Consider the following 17390-nt stretch of genomic DNA (forward strand, 5'->3'; position numbering starts at 1 on the left):
GGGATAGGTGAGATCCGAGGGATGGGAGAGATCCAAGGGATAGGTGAGATCCGAGGGATGGGAGAGATCCGAGGGATGGGAATGATCCAAGGGATAGGTGAGATCCGAGGGATGGGAGAGATCCGAGGGATGGGTGAGATCCAAGGGATAGGTGAGATCCGAGGGATGGGAGAGATCCGGGGGATGGGAATGATCCGGGATGGGAATGATCCGAGGGATGGGAATGATCCGAGGGATGGGAATGATCCGAGGGATGGGAATGATCCGGGGGATGGGTGAGATCCGAGGGATGGGTGAGATCCGAGGGATGGGAATGATCCAAGGGATGGGTGAGATCCGAGGGATGGGAATGATCCAAGGGATGGGAATGATCCCAGGGCACGGGAGCTATTCCCCAGGACATAGATCGACCCTGGCCCGTCCCTGTCCTGTAATCCCAGCCTGGAGCTGATCACAGCACCTGGACACACACACAGGTGTCCCTGTGATCCCACAGCACTTTTGTGCTTTAGAAATCCCAAGTCACAGGCGGGGATCAAATCACAGAAGACAAAATATAACACTTTATTAAAAATTAGTGTTCCATTTCCATTTAATGCACTGATAAAACACTTTAATCAACACCTAATTAATTACTGCATTAACTAAGAAATTTATCGGTAAGACTGACCCTAAAAAAGTTAGACATAAAAATAAAACAAAGACAGAATGTCAGTTTAAACAAGATCAGCAGTCATACCTGCTGTACTCTGGATACAAAATATTATAGAAATCCAAAAGAATCCTTTACTAATATTAAAAAAATTAATACAACATCCCTCTGAGGTAGGGGAGGGTCTTATCACCACTTTATTAGATGAGGAGAAATTACACATATACAGAAAACACATCCTGCCGTGTGCGCCCGAGGGAGTGACAGAGCTGGAGTGGGACTGGTGCCCACTCCCCTCCCACAGACACCTCGGCTCTGCCAACAGCACCGGGGTGGAATTTGGCTGAGAAGGTCGAATGCCAAGGATTGTCAGAAGATACAATCCAATTGTGTAGGGCAGGGCCTGCTGGGCCAGACCCATCCAGTTCAGCTCAGCTGTATTCATCAGTGTTGCCTCGAGTGTTCCCCCAGTGTTCCCCCAGGGGAAAAAAAAAATAAAATAGAAGTCAAACCAAGCCCACGGTAAGTACTGCCCATTCCAACACAGCTCTCAGTGACACCACTGGCCCCTGCAACGCCTTCCAGTCCCAGCCAGTTATCCTCCATTTTAACCAAGAACCGCAAAAGATAAAAGTCGCTGGAGTGGAACATCATGGCAGGATAAATGTCTGCTGTTCCAAAAACTAAATGTCAAGGTGAAGGTTAAGCAGTGAGTTTTGTCTCGGCGTTCATCAGCAGCTGGAGCTGCTGGCCTGCAGAGCCCTCCCCTCTAACACTGCTGCCTAATTAACACCCATCCCAAATATCTGCTCCCCAGTCACTGAGACCCCTTCCCTGGAGAAGGACCAAGGCTGTTGGCACTGCAGCCTTTAGCACAGGATTGGGCACAGATGGCAGGGGACAGTTTCCATTCATTGCCTCAGTCTGCCTGAGTGCTCAAAGGTTTGCTTAAATTCAGGAGTGAAGAGGACAGCGAGTCCTGGAAGAATGCCAGCTAATGCAGTCAGAATTCACACCCTACAAATGAGGCAAAAAGGCCTCTCCTTCCTCCCAAAGGCTACCCCAAATTCCCAGGCACCTCATTAACACACCTATTGGTGATGGTCTACATGGGAAGCCACTACAAGTCTCAACTTGCAGACAAATGCATAAATTAGAAACCAGTATTGTCCTTATTTGTCTCTCTAGAGCCAGCAGAGGACCCTCAGGCAGCACAGCCAGTGTCCCCTTGAGCAATGGGCAGCCCACTGCACACCCACCAATGCTGCCTTTAAACTGCATCATCCTGCTCAGTGCTGCTGCTTCTCCTTTACACCAGGTCGTAAAAACATGTCCTAGAACAACCAGAACGTTCCTCTCAAAATAATTCACAGCCTTCAATCACAAAAAGGCTGATTAAGACGAGAATACAAAGCATGTGTGACATCACAGAATTATCAGAACCTGGTGGTCAGAGACACCACATCCCCAGGCCATGATTTTGGTGTGAGGTACACTCAGTAACACCCTGTGCTGGAGCAGTTCCAGACAAGCAGGAGAAACTACAGTGAAATGAAAAGGATATCTGCACATTTTTAAGCACATACATAACTGCTGACGCTTCTTACTGAGATTCCACATTCCACAAACACCAAGAAGTTCCTTTGCACTTGGCAGAAGATTCTCACAACCCAGATGGTTCTCAAAACATTTTGTTTTCAAGGTTAATTTAATCTAAATTCAAATCAGAAATTAATACTACTTGTTTGCTATGGGAGACAGGGACAGAAAACCAACTAAACCAAAACACAAGCTTTTCTCTGCTTCTTACAGTGTAATAATTCACAAGTTGGATCCATTTCATTAATGACTCCTGGGAGCACAGGAAGCCTCTGGAGCAGCACATGGATCTGACACTCATTCTTTTTCACACCCTCCTTCCCATACCTGTCCTCCCCAGAGGAAATAAATGCAAATATGACATTTTTATGCTTATAACTTTTTTAACACAGTTTTGCAAGGCTACCAGCATCACTTAATCTGCTAACATTCACTATGATAGTAGCAAGAAAAAAATAATACAAATCATTTTCCAAGAAACAAGTGCCACACATGGATTTTAAATGGCAGCAGCCTTTTGAAAAAAGTACAAGGGAATAAACTGAACCTATTAAGTGCAGCACAAAGACTCCATCACTGCAGCCTTTGCTGGTGGCTTCAAATTAAATCCCATCAGTGGAGGGAAAAAATTTTAAAAATCCACATCACACTCTAGCAGAATTAGAGAGAAATACCACAAAAATCTTCGTCAAAACTTATCTCAGCAGCTGTATTTTCCCTGGCACAACAGAATAACAGCTGGAAAACAAAAACTTACAGAGAGCAATATAAAAGAGAAGAGGTTATTAGAGTTTTCAAGAGGCCTTTCACGACAAGGCAGGTGCATCTCTGTGCAGTGCTGCTTCCTGAATGTGAGGAGAAAGAAGTGAATCCTGCCATGTGTAGAGGCCTGGCCAGGCAAGAAAATCCTGAAACTTTATAGCCATTAGTGTTTTCTTATTAACCCCCAGCAATTCTGTTTTCAAAAACCTAAATGAGTGCAAAGAATCTTTCTGTTCCCTCCCCTGCTTCCAGTACTCCCAAACCATCCACATCTCAATCTCACTTATGACCTCACTGCATTAATTTGAGATTTTTTTTTTTCTTGTAGGCTTTTGCAGCAATTTTCTTTAAATCTTACAGGTGGATTTGGCACTGGTCAAAGCAGTTCAGGACCAACCCTCATGGAATCTGGAGCTTCCATGACCAAGTACAATATGGGAACACAAAAGCAGCATATCCAACATATCCATTGCTGCCAGTGGACAGCCAGCAGGAATAACCATTAATGACAGAATATGCAACCCAGAGCTCAAACATACAAGCAAACATTTAAAAATACAGTAATGGCTTTTCATACTAAACTTGAAGCTGTTTCCAGAGACCCAATTTGCAGAGCAGACTTGACTCCAACCCCTGAAGTGCCCTGTACAATTAGCACCCAGCCAAGCACTCAGGATAAAAGTGAGTATTTCAGTTTAAAATCCACTATAAGCCACCTCTCTCTTGTGCCCAAGGCCCCTTGCAGTTTCATGCTAGAACAAGATTTTCATGGCTGTTCTTCTCTTTCCACTTCAAGTTCTATGCTCTAAAAGGGATTTAAAACACAGAACTTGAATTCACATGATGTAGCCTTATAAAACAGCTTAGCCTGTACCTCCCCAGCCACTGCAATTTTTCCCCTGCTGCAGGAGGAAACTAATGGAAAAGCAATTCCATGGATTGTCCTTGTTTATATGAACAGAATTTCACTGTCACAAGCCTCAACAAGGGCAACCCTGCCACAACCTGCTCAAGTTTGCTGACTTGAAGCTTCTTCCCTCTCCATACCCATCTCTCCATCTCCCAGGACAAGTCATTACATACATATTTAAATTTCCAAAGACTTCTCATTTTTCACAAGGGGAGGTTGCTTGATGACTTGGCTCTTATCACTTTGGGAGAGCTTGCCTTGGACTCGATGACTTTTAAAGGGAGCTGTCCTGGAACACAAACCTCTGCAGGTGTACTGAGGAAAGGGGTGGGAGAAAGCACACGTGCAGTGCACCTGACTGCTGGCAGCTGGCTGGCCAACCATTTCTCCTGGGGGTTACCACATGTAGTGTCTGCCAAGAGTAGCCACATTCGAGTTCTCTCTTCAGTATCTCGATTTAAAAACTGCACGTTCCGTCATGCGAGGCCCTGAAGGGGCAGGTGTCTGGAGAAAGCTTTTCAAACCGCGCCACCTCACTGCTCGCAGGAAGTGGGAAACCAGCGAGTTGTTAGAGAGGAAAGAACCCCAAACTGAGAACCAGTGTTACAAATCTCACCCCTTTCTGGCAGGCAGAGGGGACAGTCTGTAGGCAAAGCACGTGGTGCAGAACTCCCACCTCAGTTCTCCAAGCCCTCAGTGTTGCTCTGTGCGCACAAACGCCCATTGGCCCGTCCAGGGAGCCAAGACGCCAAATGAAGATCAATCCCCAGAGCCCGAGTGATCCCTCCCTGCTGCCTGATCCTGCTCCAAGCACACTGAGCCCAGCCTGACCAAGGCTTGCCCTGGCTCAGCACTAGTGGCCGAGCTGGCGGTCGTCGTAGGTGCTGTATCTCTTCACGTGGATGCGGCGCACGCGGTCGCGCAGCTCGAAGCCCTCGTCGTCCTCGCTGTGCGACGCCTGGCTCCGGCTCCGGCTCGTGGCCTCCAGCAGGGAGTTATCAGGAACCCGGGGGGTTTCATACAGTAAGACATTTAGTGTTTCCTCATAAATCCGTGCCTCGGGGAATTCAACCTACAACAGACAGCACACGTCCTGTTCTGACCCGCCCAGGCCAACGGGACTGGAACACAAACCCGCACGTGAAGAGATATTTGAGCCATAAAGAGACACATGGGACAAAGAGAGGGAAACAGAAATGAACAAAGCAGACTAATTCCTGGTAGAGGATTCCTCCCACCACGAGGCCACCTCCCTCACCTCTTCTTTTAGATTGTTCTAGAAGGGAAAACAGTACCTCTGCTTCTTAACGCTGAACCCCGGTCACCTTGCCCGACTAACAGAAATCAGAAATTAACTCCTAAATTTAGGGAAACTCTGTGGATTCACCATGCTAGCCATTCACTTAAGAGCTGGACTTGATGATCCTTGTGGGTCCCCCCAGCTCAGAACATTCTGTTTCTCCGGGGTTCCGTGATTTCTATCCCGTAACAGACGGGTGGGGAAGCTCCGTTACCTTGGTTTGCTTCTTCTCGGTGGCGTAGACGATGGAGGTGCAGCACACCTCGGCCAGCTTGCGGCCCTGCCCGTAGAAGGACCAGCAGCAGATCTCATCCCCGATCACGTCCTTGATGAACAGGACTCTGCCGTTGAACCGCAGAGAGAGCTTGTCAAACAGCTCGATGTTCTTCAGCAGGTTGTCATCTGAGTTACTGAAACACAGCACCGAAAGCAGGGAGAGGATTTTTCAACTGGCCATCTCTGCCCATTTTATACTCTGCTCCACCAGCTGTAAGTGCTGATCTAACTGCTGAATGCAAATAAGTAGTGACTCATTGTCATATGCTGCCAAGAAAAGAGGGGTAACAGCCCATTTCAGATACAAATACACTGCTCTGACCCCTGTGAGCAAACACACCAGCCTTCAGGGTCAAGCTATATAATTAATAACGGCAGCACAATGTCCCAAACAATTACATCAACTATTCACCACTCTCCTGACTGACACTCGAGGTGATCAAACCCCAGGCTCACTGCAGTTCTCTGGCTTGATCACAGCGAAAGCCCAGAGTCAGTGTGTGCTGGAAGAACACTGCTGTAAGCAAAAAACCCAAACCCCACCCAAACCAAAAGCAGCCAAGTTAGGTCATCCATCATCTTACTCCACTCCTATAGCCAAAGGGAGACTTTCACAATACAGCAGGGAAAACAACCAGACATACCTGGTGTAGGAGTATTTATTGTTGCTTCTATTATAAAGCAGCTTAACAACAGGCTGTTGGGAGAGAGAGAAAAGCAGAAAATGTAAGTTCTGTGTTTGAGTACAATTAGCATAAATTCATAGTTGCTGGGAGCAGTTACTTTCAGTGATGACTCTATCAGTCTCTCTTCCTCCTTCGGAGAGGTGATAATAGGGATGCTGCAGACTGGCTCATACAGGTCTTTCTTGTCCTGTTTCAAAAAAAGAAGAAAGAGGAAATAAGAGAGAAATGCTAAAGCTAACACTGCTGCTGCTGTCTCCTCCAGCCATGTTCTCAAATGCTGTGATGCACAGGAAAAAAAAACTCTCTGGGTTGCTATAGTAACCACATAGCTTACCTTGATCTGCAACCCAGAATCACAGCAGAGATTCCTTATCCCCAGAGGGCAGCAGTAATTGAAATACTGGGATGCAGGTGGATGTCCTCAGCTATAGCAAGGACAATCTCTAGTCATATTTGGTTTAAGTGGGTTTATTATTCCATCCTTTCTTGAAGAAAAAGATAGAGGGAGTTTGCACTACTTTTAATCAACTCAAACCACTGCAGTACAGAACATCAGCCACTGTGAGCTGAACACTTGGCAGAACAGGGTGTCACCAACACGGCGTCAGCCCCTGGGACACAAAAGCCACAACCCAGTGTGTGCAGGACAAGCTGTGCCCTCGGATCCCTCTGGCAGCAAACTCAGAAAAGCTCCATAGCTAACATGGAAGCCTCAGAACATTCTGTTTGTAGAAGCCAGGTTTTGAATTCTAAGCCAGAAGGAAAACTGTCAGTGTGGCTTTGCACCTCTTTCAGTGACACCATAGTATGCTGAACCCAGCATGTGAGGTGTTCAGTAGTTACTGAATTATGTCCTGCAAGAAACATTCTTTTCACAATTTTAAGACTAAATTATATATACTGTCTCTGGGCTAAGCTTATTAAAAAGTTGGAGGCTCAAATCCATTCTGCCTATAATTATTATCTAATTAGAAGTGATGTAACTTGGAGGAAATTTAGACAAATGTCATCTGCTGTAGTTTTAGTGAAATGGGCAGGATTTTCAGCGATGACTGTTGCACACCACCAGGTAACTCAGAGCTGGATCGGGGGAAGGCTGTCCCTGGAGTCTCGGGACCTGCTGGAAAGGTGGGGCCCTGGAGTGGAGCATCCTGAGAATTCAGGAGACAGGGATAGGATATCTCTGTCCTGGGGGACAGGAGCTGAAGGGCAGGCACGAGCCAGAGCTGCCCTCTCTGCAGCTGGTGCTCTGCCAGCCAGAGCATCGTGGACTCTGTGCCAGGTGCTCAGCCAGACCCACACCAGCCCTCCAGGGTGTGTTTTAACCTGAGGGGAGGGGGGTGCCTGGGTAATATTTTCTGCTCTTTTATTTCACACCAGAGGAAATATCTTACACATCTCAGCCTTGCTGCCATCTCTGAGGCCACAAAATAATCTCTAAAGTTACCTTAACTACATTTTATAGGCAAATCACCCACAAAACACTTCACAGGCTACTTCTGTTCTTACCTGCAAGGCTGCTTGGCACATGTCCACTAAGCCCTGGATGAGATAGTATTTGGCTTCTGCCATCAACTCTTTGATCTCCTGCCTGTGCTTTGGAAGTGCAATTGTGTCATCTCGCAGGTAGTTTAAAATTGTTCCAAAGTGCTTCCCACAACGGTCTATAAGGATCCAGCCTGAAAAATAACCAACACATTTCAGTCACCTCAACACTAGAGGTAAGAAAAAGCTCCTTGCAGAGCTTAAATAAGCCTCAGGTTTCCTGAAACCACAAAGAACACTTCTCCCATTTCCCCCAGTAGAAGTCTCTACTGACTGTGAGCAAACTGAAGCTTGTTCCAGAACAGAACCTGACAGTGGGACCCCTTTGGTACTGTCTGGATGTTCCCACTGCTTTCCAGCATCCCAAAAGCAAAGCCTCGAGATAAAAATACCCGGCTTCCAGTACAAGACACAAAGCTTGCTGCAGGAACCGCCCTGCAGTGCTGCATGTGCTGCTGGACAGCAGAAACTGCACACCAAGGAAGGACCAGAAGAGAGAATTCACAAGTGTTTGTAACAAGTAGATTCAAGATAAGTTCTGTGGCCTGACAAGGAGGATTTGGCACTTTTCCAAACACATCTTCTGCTGCTGTTTGGAGTTAAAGAGAGAGAAGTGTTCTGAAGATGCTAAAAGGCAGACCAGCCCAGAAAACACAGTGTAGGAAAAAAGCTGTTCTAGTCCCCAAAGAGGAGCAAAGAACACGACAGACACATCAGGAGGGAGCACAGAGGGGATGCAGCACAGGAAACAGTAGCAGACAGACAGTTCTTGCAATTTTACATCCCTGAAGTCACATTCCCCAGGAAACAGGATGTCTGACTGCTGCCAAACAACAGCAACGCAGAATGCACGCAGGCAGAGGACTTAATGCAGTGCCAAACCCTTTCCCATAATGTGGAAAGCAGATAAAAAAAGTGTTATTTTGGGATCTAGGTACAGAAAACAACCTAGCAAAGTAAGCTAAACCCCTGCTGGATTCTCACAGCTCCAGCTGGAGAATATGACCCTTGTTTTCCATTCAGGTTGAGGCTCTTATACAAAACTGCTTGTTCTGCTCTCTATAATGTATCTGGGACCTGTGATACCAATATCCTGTGTCCAGCTGGAGGTGACACACTGCCTGACTGACCCCCAAACACCGTCACAGCACCATGAGCCACGAGTGAAACATGCTGCTGGCAGGAGGAAAAAAGGAATTTTCAACATAGCAAGCCAGGTTATTCTGAGCCTTAAAGCTGAAAACTGACATCCCTCCCCATGTGCGCAGTTTGAACGATGCCACTGACAGAAATGACAACCCACAGACTGTCTGTTCAGTGTTTACAACACCACCGACAATCTGCTCAGACGCTGTGAGGGCAGGAAAGAGGCCCAGTCCTTCCCTGGTTAATTCTGGTAACAAAAGAGCACATTTCTATAAAGCCAGAGGACTGCTGGCATCAATGGGAGCTGGCTGCCTAGTGTTCCAAGTCATTTTTGGAACACATCTTTCCCTACATCCTAAACAGAGTGTAGTCAAGATATTTTAAAAACCACCACCAAAACCCAGTTGTTCTACAAACCTGTCAACAGCAGCAGCCCCTCCCTTACCTTCCTTGTCCGTGAGCACCTCCATCCTGCCGCTGAACATGGCCTTGAGCATGGTGTCGTGCCTGGTGAGCACCTGCACCGTGGTGTAGTACAGGGAGCCGCCCACGTTGAGCCGCACGTACTTGTTGCCCAGGCTGCCCCCCTTGAAGCTGCCAGCCTTGGGCTTGGGCCCCGTGCCGGGGCACAGGGCGAGGCACGTGTCCCCAGACATGTCCTTCTGGAGGTAGATGACGACCCTGCAGCGCGTGGGCCGGGCGGGCCCCGCCGTGGTGCTGCGGTCACGCGTGTCCCGGCGGGGACGGGCACGGAGCGCTCATCACCTGCGGGCAGAGCGGGCGGTCAGTGGGGTGGGCACAGAGCACTCATCACCTGCAGGCAGAGCGGGTGGTCAGCACTGCCACAGGGTGGGCACAGAGCACTCATCACCTGCGGGCAGAGCGAGCGGTCAGCGGGGTGGGCACAGTCAGAGACTGCCAAGGACATGGCCACACACGCTGTGACAAAACAACATCGAGCCAGTTTCCAGACAATTCCTGCAGTGACATAACCAGCCAAGTCATGGCTGTGCCACATTTCTGAGCCACGTGAAACTCCCCCGACTTCCTGCAACTTCCTCTTCACCAACACTGCAAACACCACACACCACTGGAGGCCAGGCCTAAACCCTGCTGGAATCCAGCTCCCCCCAGCTTCCCAAAAGAACACAACTCTCTGGGCAGAGCTGAAACGCTGGAAGAGCTTCCTGCCCCTCCTTCAGCTGGGCTGTGTGTGCATCTCCCTGGGCAGGGTTTGCTGATGTTGGTTTGACTTTTAACTGGAGATACAAATGTCTCTTCAAATGCCTCAACACTGAAAGGTTGGATCATTAACATTCCACTTCCCGGTGACTCCTTTCATTCAAAACTCTCCTTCCTCCATCCTGAAACCCTGAACAGTCAATGTAGTTTTAATGAAAAAAAAAATAAAAATTAACACCACTCCCCATCAAGTACATCCATCCACTCTCTGGAGTACCTGCCTCAAATAGCCACATAGCACCTCTTCCTCTCCCCAGTCTCACATTTACTTTCTCATCCACAAGAAGCTCAAAATGGAAACATAAAAGAATGAAACTCTGCCAGGCCACACCTGAAGTTCTCTAACCAGAAAAGTGCAAATACAAGTTTCTTACCTATCTTTCTTCTAGTACTTATTGTCTCAAAAGGTTTTTGCTGTTGCTTTTCTTTGGCTTTTTTTTCTGTTGTTTTTTCTTTGTTGGTTTTTCTTAAACTCTTTCAGACTACAAATACCTCCCTCTCTCAGTTCTGTGCTTATGGCACATGAGTGACCTTTATAAACAAATATGCCACCTGCTAACTTCCACCTCAGCTTTCAACAGAGAAAAGCCTCACAACCACCCATCAGTACAGTTAATTACCTGGCAGCTACAATGGTGGCTTAAAACTGCCCGAGACTGGAAGAACTGCTGCACTTGGACCTAAAACACAACGTTATTCCGCAGTTCCTAATTCATAACTCCCTTATTACAACTAAGCAAACGCTACAAGTGATGTCTGCTAAGGAGCTGTGGGGCCTTGGCTGCGAACAGCCGCGAGACCTTTAATCACCCCTCTGACACGACGGAAAACTCCCCACGTCCCTCCTTCCTACCCTGACTCCTGCCCGCGCCGGGACCAGGGACCAGGGACCAGGGAACAGGGACCAGGGAACAGGGAACAGGGACCAGGGAACAGGGAACAGGGACCAGGGAACAGGGAACAGGGACCAGGGAACAGGGACCAGGGAACAGGGACCAGGGAACAGGGACCAGGGAACAGCCCCCGCTCGGCACCGCCGGGAGAGGAACAACCCGAACCCGGCTGGGCACAGCGGGGGTCCGCTCGCACCGGGGGCCGCTACCCGCCGCGCCGCAGGGACACGGCAGGGCCTCGGCACCGGGAGCTCCGGCCCGGCCCCGGCCCAGGCCCCGGCCGCCGGCCCCGCACCCGCCCGGCCCCGCACCCGCACTCCGCACCCGCACCCGCACCCGCACCCGCACCCGCACCCGCACCCGCACCGCACCGCCACTCGCACGCGCACTCCGGCCCACGCTCACCCCGCGGCCGCCCTCACCCCGGGCCCGGCGAGCCTCGTCCCGCCCCGGGAAGCGCCGGCCCGGAAGAGCTTCCGCGCTGCCCGCGGGCCCCGCGGCGGCGGAGGCGGGCCGGGCCGGGGTTTTGGAGGGTCTGGCCCTGAGGAGCGTCCGGCGCCGCTCGGAGGGCCGGAGGGGTTGTGAGGACCGTCCCCCGGGCCGCTCGGAGGGGCCCGGAGGGGTGTGAGGACCGTCCCGGGCCGCTCCAGGAGGGGCCGGAGGGGTTGTGAGGACCGTCCCGGGCCGCTCGGAAGGGGCCGGAGGGGTTGTTGAGGGAACCGTCCCGGCCGCTCGGAAGGGGCCGGAGGGGTTGTGAAGGACCGTCCGGCCGCTCGAGGGGCCGGAGAGGGTTGTGAGGACGTCCCGGGCCGCTCGGAGGGGCGCCGGTATAGGGAAGTTGTGAGGAAAGAGCGGTCCCCGTCCGGGCCGCTCGGAGGGCCGGAGGGGTTGTGAGGAACCGTCCCGGGCCGCTCGGAGGGGCCGGAGGGGTTGTGAAGGAGACCGTCCTGGCGCGCCGCGCGGTGGGCGGGGCTCGGCCCGCATCGCCACCAGATGGCGCAGGCGGCGCTGGGCTCGGCGGCGGCTGGCACTTCGATCAGCCTGAACAAGCTGCGGGGGCTGGAGCCCGAGGTGGCCGGCCGGCAAGACGGCGCAGCTCCGCGAGGAGTGTCGGGCCTTCGTGGACAGTGAGTCCCGCACGGCCCACGGGCCGCCCCCGGGCACTCCAGGGCTCCCCTCTTCTCCTGCCCCTTTTATCTGACTCCGAGGAAAACCTTAAAACGTGGCTGTTTACAGTAAACTCTATAAACATAAAGCTGCTTCTAAAAGCTATACCACGAAGCAGGAGCGTTGCTCCTCTTTAGGGCTGTTCTGGGTATCACTTGCCAATCTCTTCTTCTTTGCAGAAACAGCAGAATTCCAGAAAATAGTGGGCAGCTTGATTGAGCTCGTTGACCAACTGGCCAAAGCTGCAGAAAGTGAGAAGATGAAGGTACTGTGCAGTCAGTTCCTGGGTTCTCGTGTGCTCTGCCTTGTGTAAAAAACCAGCTCTGTCCCTCCCTCCCTTTACAGCAGAAGCAGCATTTCCCTGTCAGCGTCCTGCTGGCATTCCCGTGGGACTAACTGGGCCTTTTTAGTTGACATTAATGTCTAGAAGCCTGTGACATTGTCACATTACTCCTGCATGTCACAGCTCTTCCTGCTTGTCAATATTTCTGCACTTAAACAGAACCTGTATTTTTAAATCGCTCCTTTTACTGGTAGAACTTAGTCCTCAAGAGGCAAGAGAAGCCTCTGGTAGCCAGAGCTTGTCTGGACCAGTGCCCACTCTGTGTGTCCAGAGGAGTCAGGGACTTTGTTCCCTGTGTCTGAGGGAGGCCCCAAAGGCCTCACCCGCCCAGGATCACAGTGTCACCCTCCCTTATTGCTGGCACGGCTGAAACACCTCAGAATCAACCTGCTGGGAGGGAAAGGGGCTAAAAAAATTAACAAAACCCCCTCAGCACATCCCACCCTCTCCTGCCAGGCCATCGGGGCACGGAACCTGCTGAAGTCGATCGCAAAGCAGAGAGAGGCTCAGGAGCAGCAGCTCCAGGCTTTGATAGCCGAGAAGAAGATGCAGCTGGAAAGGTGAGGTTTGTGCTCAGCACTGTGGGGAGCTGTGCAGGCTGGGAGGGCTCAGGGCTGACCCAGGGCTGACCCCTGTGGGACCCTCAGTTGGTTCAGACAGTCCCACCTGCAGCAAAGGTGTGTCCTGCCCAGAGCACACCTGGAAATGTGCCACAGGCCTGGACTCACCTTCAGGCCTTGCAGTGAGCCAAAGCAGGTTCCTCCCTGAGGCCTTGGGGGCTGACCAAAGGGAGGCAGCACGAGGTGGGCAGTGCAGAACCCAGCACATCTGTAACAGCCTTGTGTCTGGCTGCTAAAGGGCCTTGAGAGCTGCACAGTGTGACAGTGCAGCTGCTGCTTCCAGTGACAGGTCACACAGGTAGCCCAGCTGCCCTCCCACAGCCTGGGGGGCTGCACTGACCCCCCTCCCACAGCCTGGGGGGCTGCACTGATCCCCCTCCCACAGCCTGGGGGGCTGCACTGATCCCCCTCCCACAGCCTGGGGGGCTGCACTGATCCCCCTCCCACAGCCTGGGGGGCTGCACTGACCCCCCTCCCACAGCTGGGGGCCTTTGACCATTTTTCTCTTGCAGGTACCGGATCGAGTACGAGACTCTTTGCAAAATCGAAGCGGACCAGAATGAATTCATTGACCAGTTCATTTTCCAGAAATAGAGGATTTTAAGATAAAAACCAGCTCACTTGGGAACTTGACCATTCCAGAATCTTGAGAATTTCAGAAATATGCAATTTCCACTGTGCAGGAGTGCAGATGGTTTGTGCAATGGAGGGGCTTTACCTTGGTGTGAATGTCCCAGCCGTGGCAATAAGGAGGGCTGACAGCTCACAGCTGCACACACTGCTCTGGCCTTTGATTTTATACCAGTTTTGTACAGTCAGTAGTTCTAATTCAAATTACAGCTGAATTAATGCTACTGGTGCTCTGTTGTGTCTCTTTTTGAACTTTACAGCTCTTTCAAAGAAATTGGGAAATAAATTATTGTTCTCAGACTTTCTGGCTGTACCAGAAGTAGTTGCTCCTGCTCTGTTACTTTTCAGCTTAAAGGTTTACAACTCCCTGGGCACTCTCAGTGGTTTTCCACTTTCTTTGTGTCTGTAAAGACACCACACACAAGCAGCAGTAACTTGGATCTACGTTGCCCACATTACTCTCTACAGAATTATAAAAAACCTACAGAAATTTATGATTGCCAGAACACATCAATTACAGACACACAAAAAAACAGAAACTACGTGAGAATTAAGAACTTTGAACTGTTCCTGAGGAATGTCCATTCAGGAATGTCATAACATGAGAGCTGAATCCCTTCATGGGCATTATTAGGATGGAAACCATTCCAAGTGTCAGTGACACCAGGAGTACATAACTATAAACTACAAACACAAATGTGAACTCAAGCCTCCTGCTGAAGTGCAAACAGATGTGTTTTGTGTCTGTCTTTAGGGAACCCAGTATGGAAATGTGGCTCGTTCCAAAGCCTGGGGAAGGCTTACCTTTTACAGAGTGAAGTCCTGAAATACAAGGGCAGCACCTGAGCAGCTTCACAGGGCCCTGTCACCTCTCACCAGGCTCCAAGTGTTCTTGCAGATCAATGGAAAACCTAAAAAACCCCCATCCACCCCAGAATTTCTATCAGTTGTTGTATTTTATGCATAGATTTACTCTGTGAATTCTCTACCATCTCATGGTCACTGTAAGTTCCTCTCAGCCTTTCCATGAAGAAGATTAAATGCAGATTATTGCAGGGAGTTATTTATTTCCATACTATAAATGATTTCAGGGAAGTGAGAAATTTGCAATTCCTTGTTTACAATTCCTGAAGTACTTCAAAATCCTCTAGGCAATATTCTTCATTTTCAAAGGTAACTTTAAGTATCATAAATCCAGAGTTTGGCACATTTACCACTGATCAGACATTAATTAATCAAAATGAAGCAAAGCAAAGGCAGGGAAATTTCAAAGGAAGGGGTGAGGAAGTTAAGAATCAGGATATGATTGGAAACGTTTCAGAAGCACAGCTTTGCAAATCTGGGTGTAATCACTTGGGGAGTCTGCAGAATATGCTGTTGGAAGACAGATTTCCTACTTAAGTGGTTTCCAAACAGTCATCTTGGAAAAAGGGAACTTGGAAGAACAATACCAGCTGCAGTGTGAGTGTGTGCCCTCACAGTTACACATCAAGGGTTACATGTCCATTTTCCTGCTGGAGAGGCCCCGCACAGACCCGACCCCAGAGGCCCCGGGGGTTGCTGGCCCAGCCTCTGGCAGAGCTGTTTGTGGTGGAAGCAGAGCTGTGCACTCAAACCAATTCCATTTTCCCTTGCAGTGCCCTGGCAGGAGCTGTTGCAGCCAACACAAGAGGGATGTTTGTCCCAGAGGACTCCGTGAGCACAGGGTTGGAACCAAATCCAGGACAGGAGTGGTGGGTACGACTTCCAGAGGGGGCTACTTCCTTTTTCTCTTCTCCACGTGTTTGTAGTGGGGGTTGCAGAGCATGGTGAACAGGATCAGGAGGGGGATCAGCAGGTAGGGCAGGTATATGGAGAGCAGAACGAGGCGCTCACGCAGCGTCTGAGGGCCCACGTGCTCGGACTTGGAGAAGTCGTGGAACAGGATATGGGCCAGGATGGCAAACAGAGTGGTGGCTACGTGGGTGGAGTAGATAATGGCAGGAGTCCTGATCCATCTGCAACCACCTGCACAGAAACAGAAAGGAAAATGTATTGAAGTATTTTTGAAACAAGCAGAATTCCGAGGCTTTTAACTTAACAGAACATTGACTGCTGTCTCTCTGCCAGGGTCAGCCATCAGTCAGACTGAATAGGTAGCACAAAAAAACCTAAGTACTAGTAGAACCCAGAAATTTCTCTCCCTTGATGGAAATTCAGAACAAAGGGGTGATCCTGAAAATTTTAAAGTAACAAAATGAGTACACAGGCTTGACCCAGACCTTTATCTACCCTGGAAGTGTGCCAGATGTCAAATACTGATTACACAAATGGCTGCACCTGACAAGGGCCTGTAGTCACAAAGTTTTGTGTCTAACAGACTTTATTCTGTGCTGCTTTCCCAGGTAAAATCCGCCATGAGAGCAGCCCAGTGCTCGTGGCACACTCGTTAAGGGCTGTGACAGCCCAGCCCTCCACAGGGTACGTCCCTCAAACTGCTCGAGACTGATGCAGAAACCTTCTCTGCTGTTCCAAAAGCAGGAGTGGTGCAGAAGAGCTCCCAGGACGTGCCCCTGCTCTGGTTTCATACCCACCCTTCAGGAAGGCGTAGGCGGCGACGGGGAAGAACGGCAGCTGGAGAAAGGCTTCACAGTAGATGAAGGCCTTGAACCACTCCGGGGGCTGCAGCATCATGGGGTCCCTGAAGGAAGTTGCATACTGCTGCAACAGGTCTGTCAGCTTAGGGAAACCAAACCAACACATTCTGTCACTGAACAGCAACCTCAGCACGGCAAAGATGTGATTCTCAACTGAATGAAGCCACCAGTGCAATGGGAAAACAGAGTGATCCAACCTTGGCACTTGAGGATTTGTACTGCAGTTTAAACAGGGACTATGTTTATAGTAATGAACCCTTTGCATTAACTCTGTATTAAATTTGCACTACAGGCAATTTTAGGATTACTTCTGCACTAAGTACAGTTTCCAAAAACTACTCCTGAAATACGATTTCCTATCAGAAAAAACCCAAACCACAAAAATCTGCCCCTTGACACTCATAGCTATGATTTTCCTCTCTCTGCAGAGCTCTGCTGGTGCCAGCCCAGGGGGGCTCTCTGAGTGAGGGGTGAGCCCCCAGCCTCCCTCAGGTCCTGCCCAGCCCAGTGGGTTCTGGGGGCTCCTCCTCCAGGGCTGGAGCCCGGCTGCTGCCGTGGAACAGCTCCATCCAAGGATTTGGCTCAGGGAGTTGCAACGAGTTTCCACGACAGAAATGTAAACTCCATCATGGCTCTACACTGGACTTTGAACAGGGGGATATGCATTGGGATCTGCTGGTTAACTATTAATTAAAAGTGGTGCCTCTACACTGGAGTAATTCTCCAGCAATTCTGATGGCAAAAACCACGTCAGCCAATTGTGAGGCTCAAACAGCAGGTGACAGCCGACTGCACCCTGACGATGAGGGCTGAGCTAATTATCAGCCATCCAGCTGTGGTTTGAATTAACTTCATGATGCTTATTGTCTTTTACGATTTTGCTCAAAATCCAGCAAACCAGAGATTTTAACTAATAAATTCGGTCGCTGGGATACCCGCTGCTGCAGCGGCAACAACTCCCCGGTAGGTTTTTGGCAGGAATT

At 50.0% G+C, this 17390-nt stretch overlaps 3 protein-coding genes across 3 annotated transcripts; 1 reads left to right on the plus strand and 2 right to left on the minus strand.

The window, feature by feature from the left end:
• Nucleotides 1-540: 540 nt before the first annotated feature.
• Nucleotides 541-9641, minus strand: TNFAIP1 (TNF alpha induced protein 1). The gene is made up of 6 exons (XM_008929450.4): nucleotides 9322-9641; nucleotides 7695-7864; nucleotides 6283-6372; nucleotides 6144-6196; nucleotides 5438-5633; nucleotides 541-4995 (listed from the first exon to the last, which is right to left on the minus strand). The coding sequence occupies exons 1-6, from the start codon at nucleotides 9530-9532 to the stop codon at nucleotides 4777-4779; spliced, it is 939 nt and encodes a 312-aa protein (XP_008927698.1). The 5' UTR covers nucleotides 9533-9641; the 3' UTR covers nucleotides 541-4776.
• Nucleotides 9642-12004: 2363 nt separating this feature from the next.
• On the plus strand, nucleotides 12005-14084 carry IFT20 (intraflagellar transport 20). Its single transcript, XM_008929462.3, is given in 5 exon segments — nucleotides 12005-12085; nucleotides 12087-12138; nucleotides 12358-12443; nucleotides 12978-13081; nucleotides 13654-14084. Coding segments are annotated over 5 exon segments (405 nt in total). The 3' UTR covers nucleotides 13736-14084.
• A 734-nt stretch (nucleotides 14085-14818) lies between these two features.
• On the minus strand, nucleotides 14819-17340 carry TMEM97 (transmembrane protein 97). Its single transcript, XM_018084845.2, has 2 exons — nucleotides 16345-17340; nucleotides 14819-15778 (listed from the first exon to the last, which is right to left on the minus strand). The coding sequence occupies exons 1-2, from the start codon at nucleotides 16670-16672 to the stop codon at nucleotides 15528-15530; spliced, it is 579 nt and encodes a 192-aa protein (XP_017940334.1). The 5' UTR covers nucleotides 16673-17340; the 3' UTR covers nucleotides 14819-15527.
• Between the last annotated feature and the right edge of the window lie 50 nt (nucleotides 17341-17390).

This window comes from Manacus vitellinus, unplaced genomic scaffold, assembly GCF_001715985.3.
Source record: "Manacus vitellinus isolate BGI_N305 unplaced genomic scaffold, ASM171598v3 scaffold_76_pilon, whole genome shotgun sequence".
Classification (NCBI taxonomy): domain Eukaryota; kingdom Metazoa; phylum Chordata; class Aves; order Passeriformes; family Pipridae; genus Manacus; species Manacus vitellinus.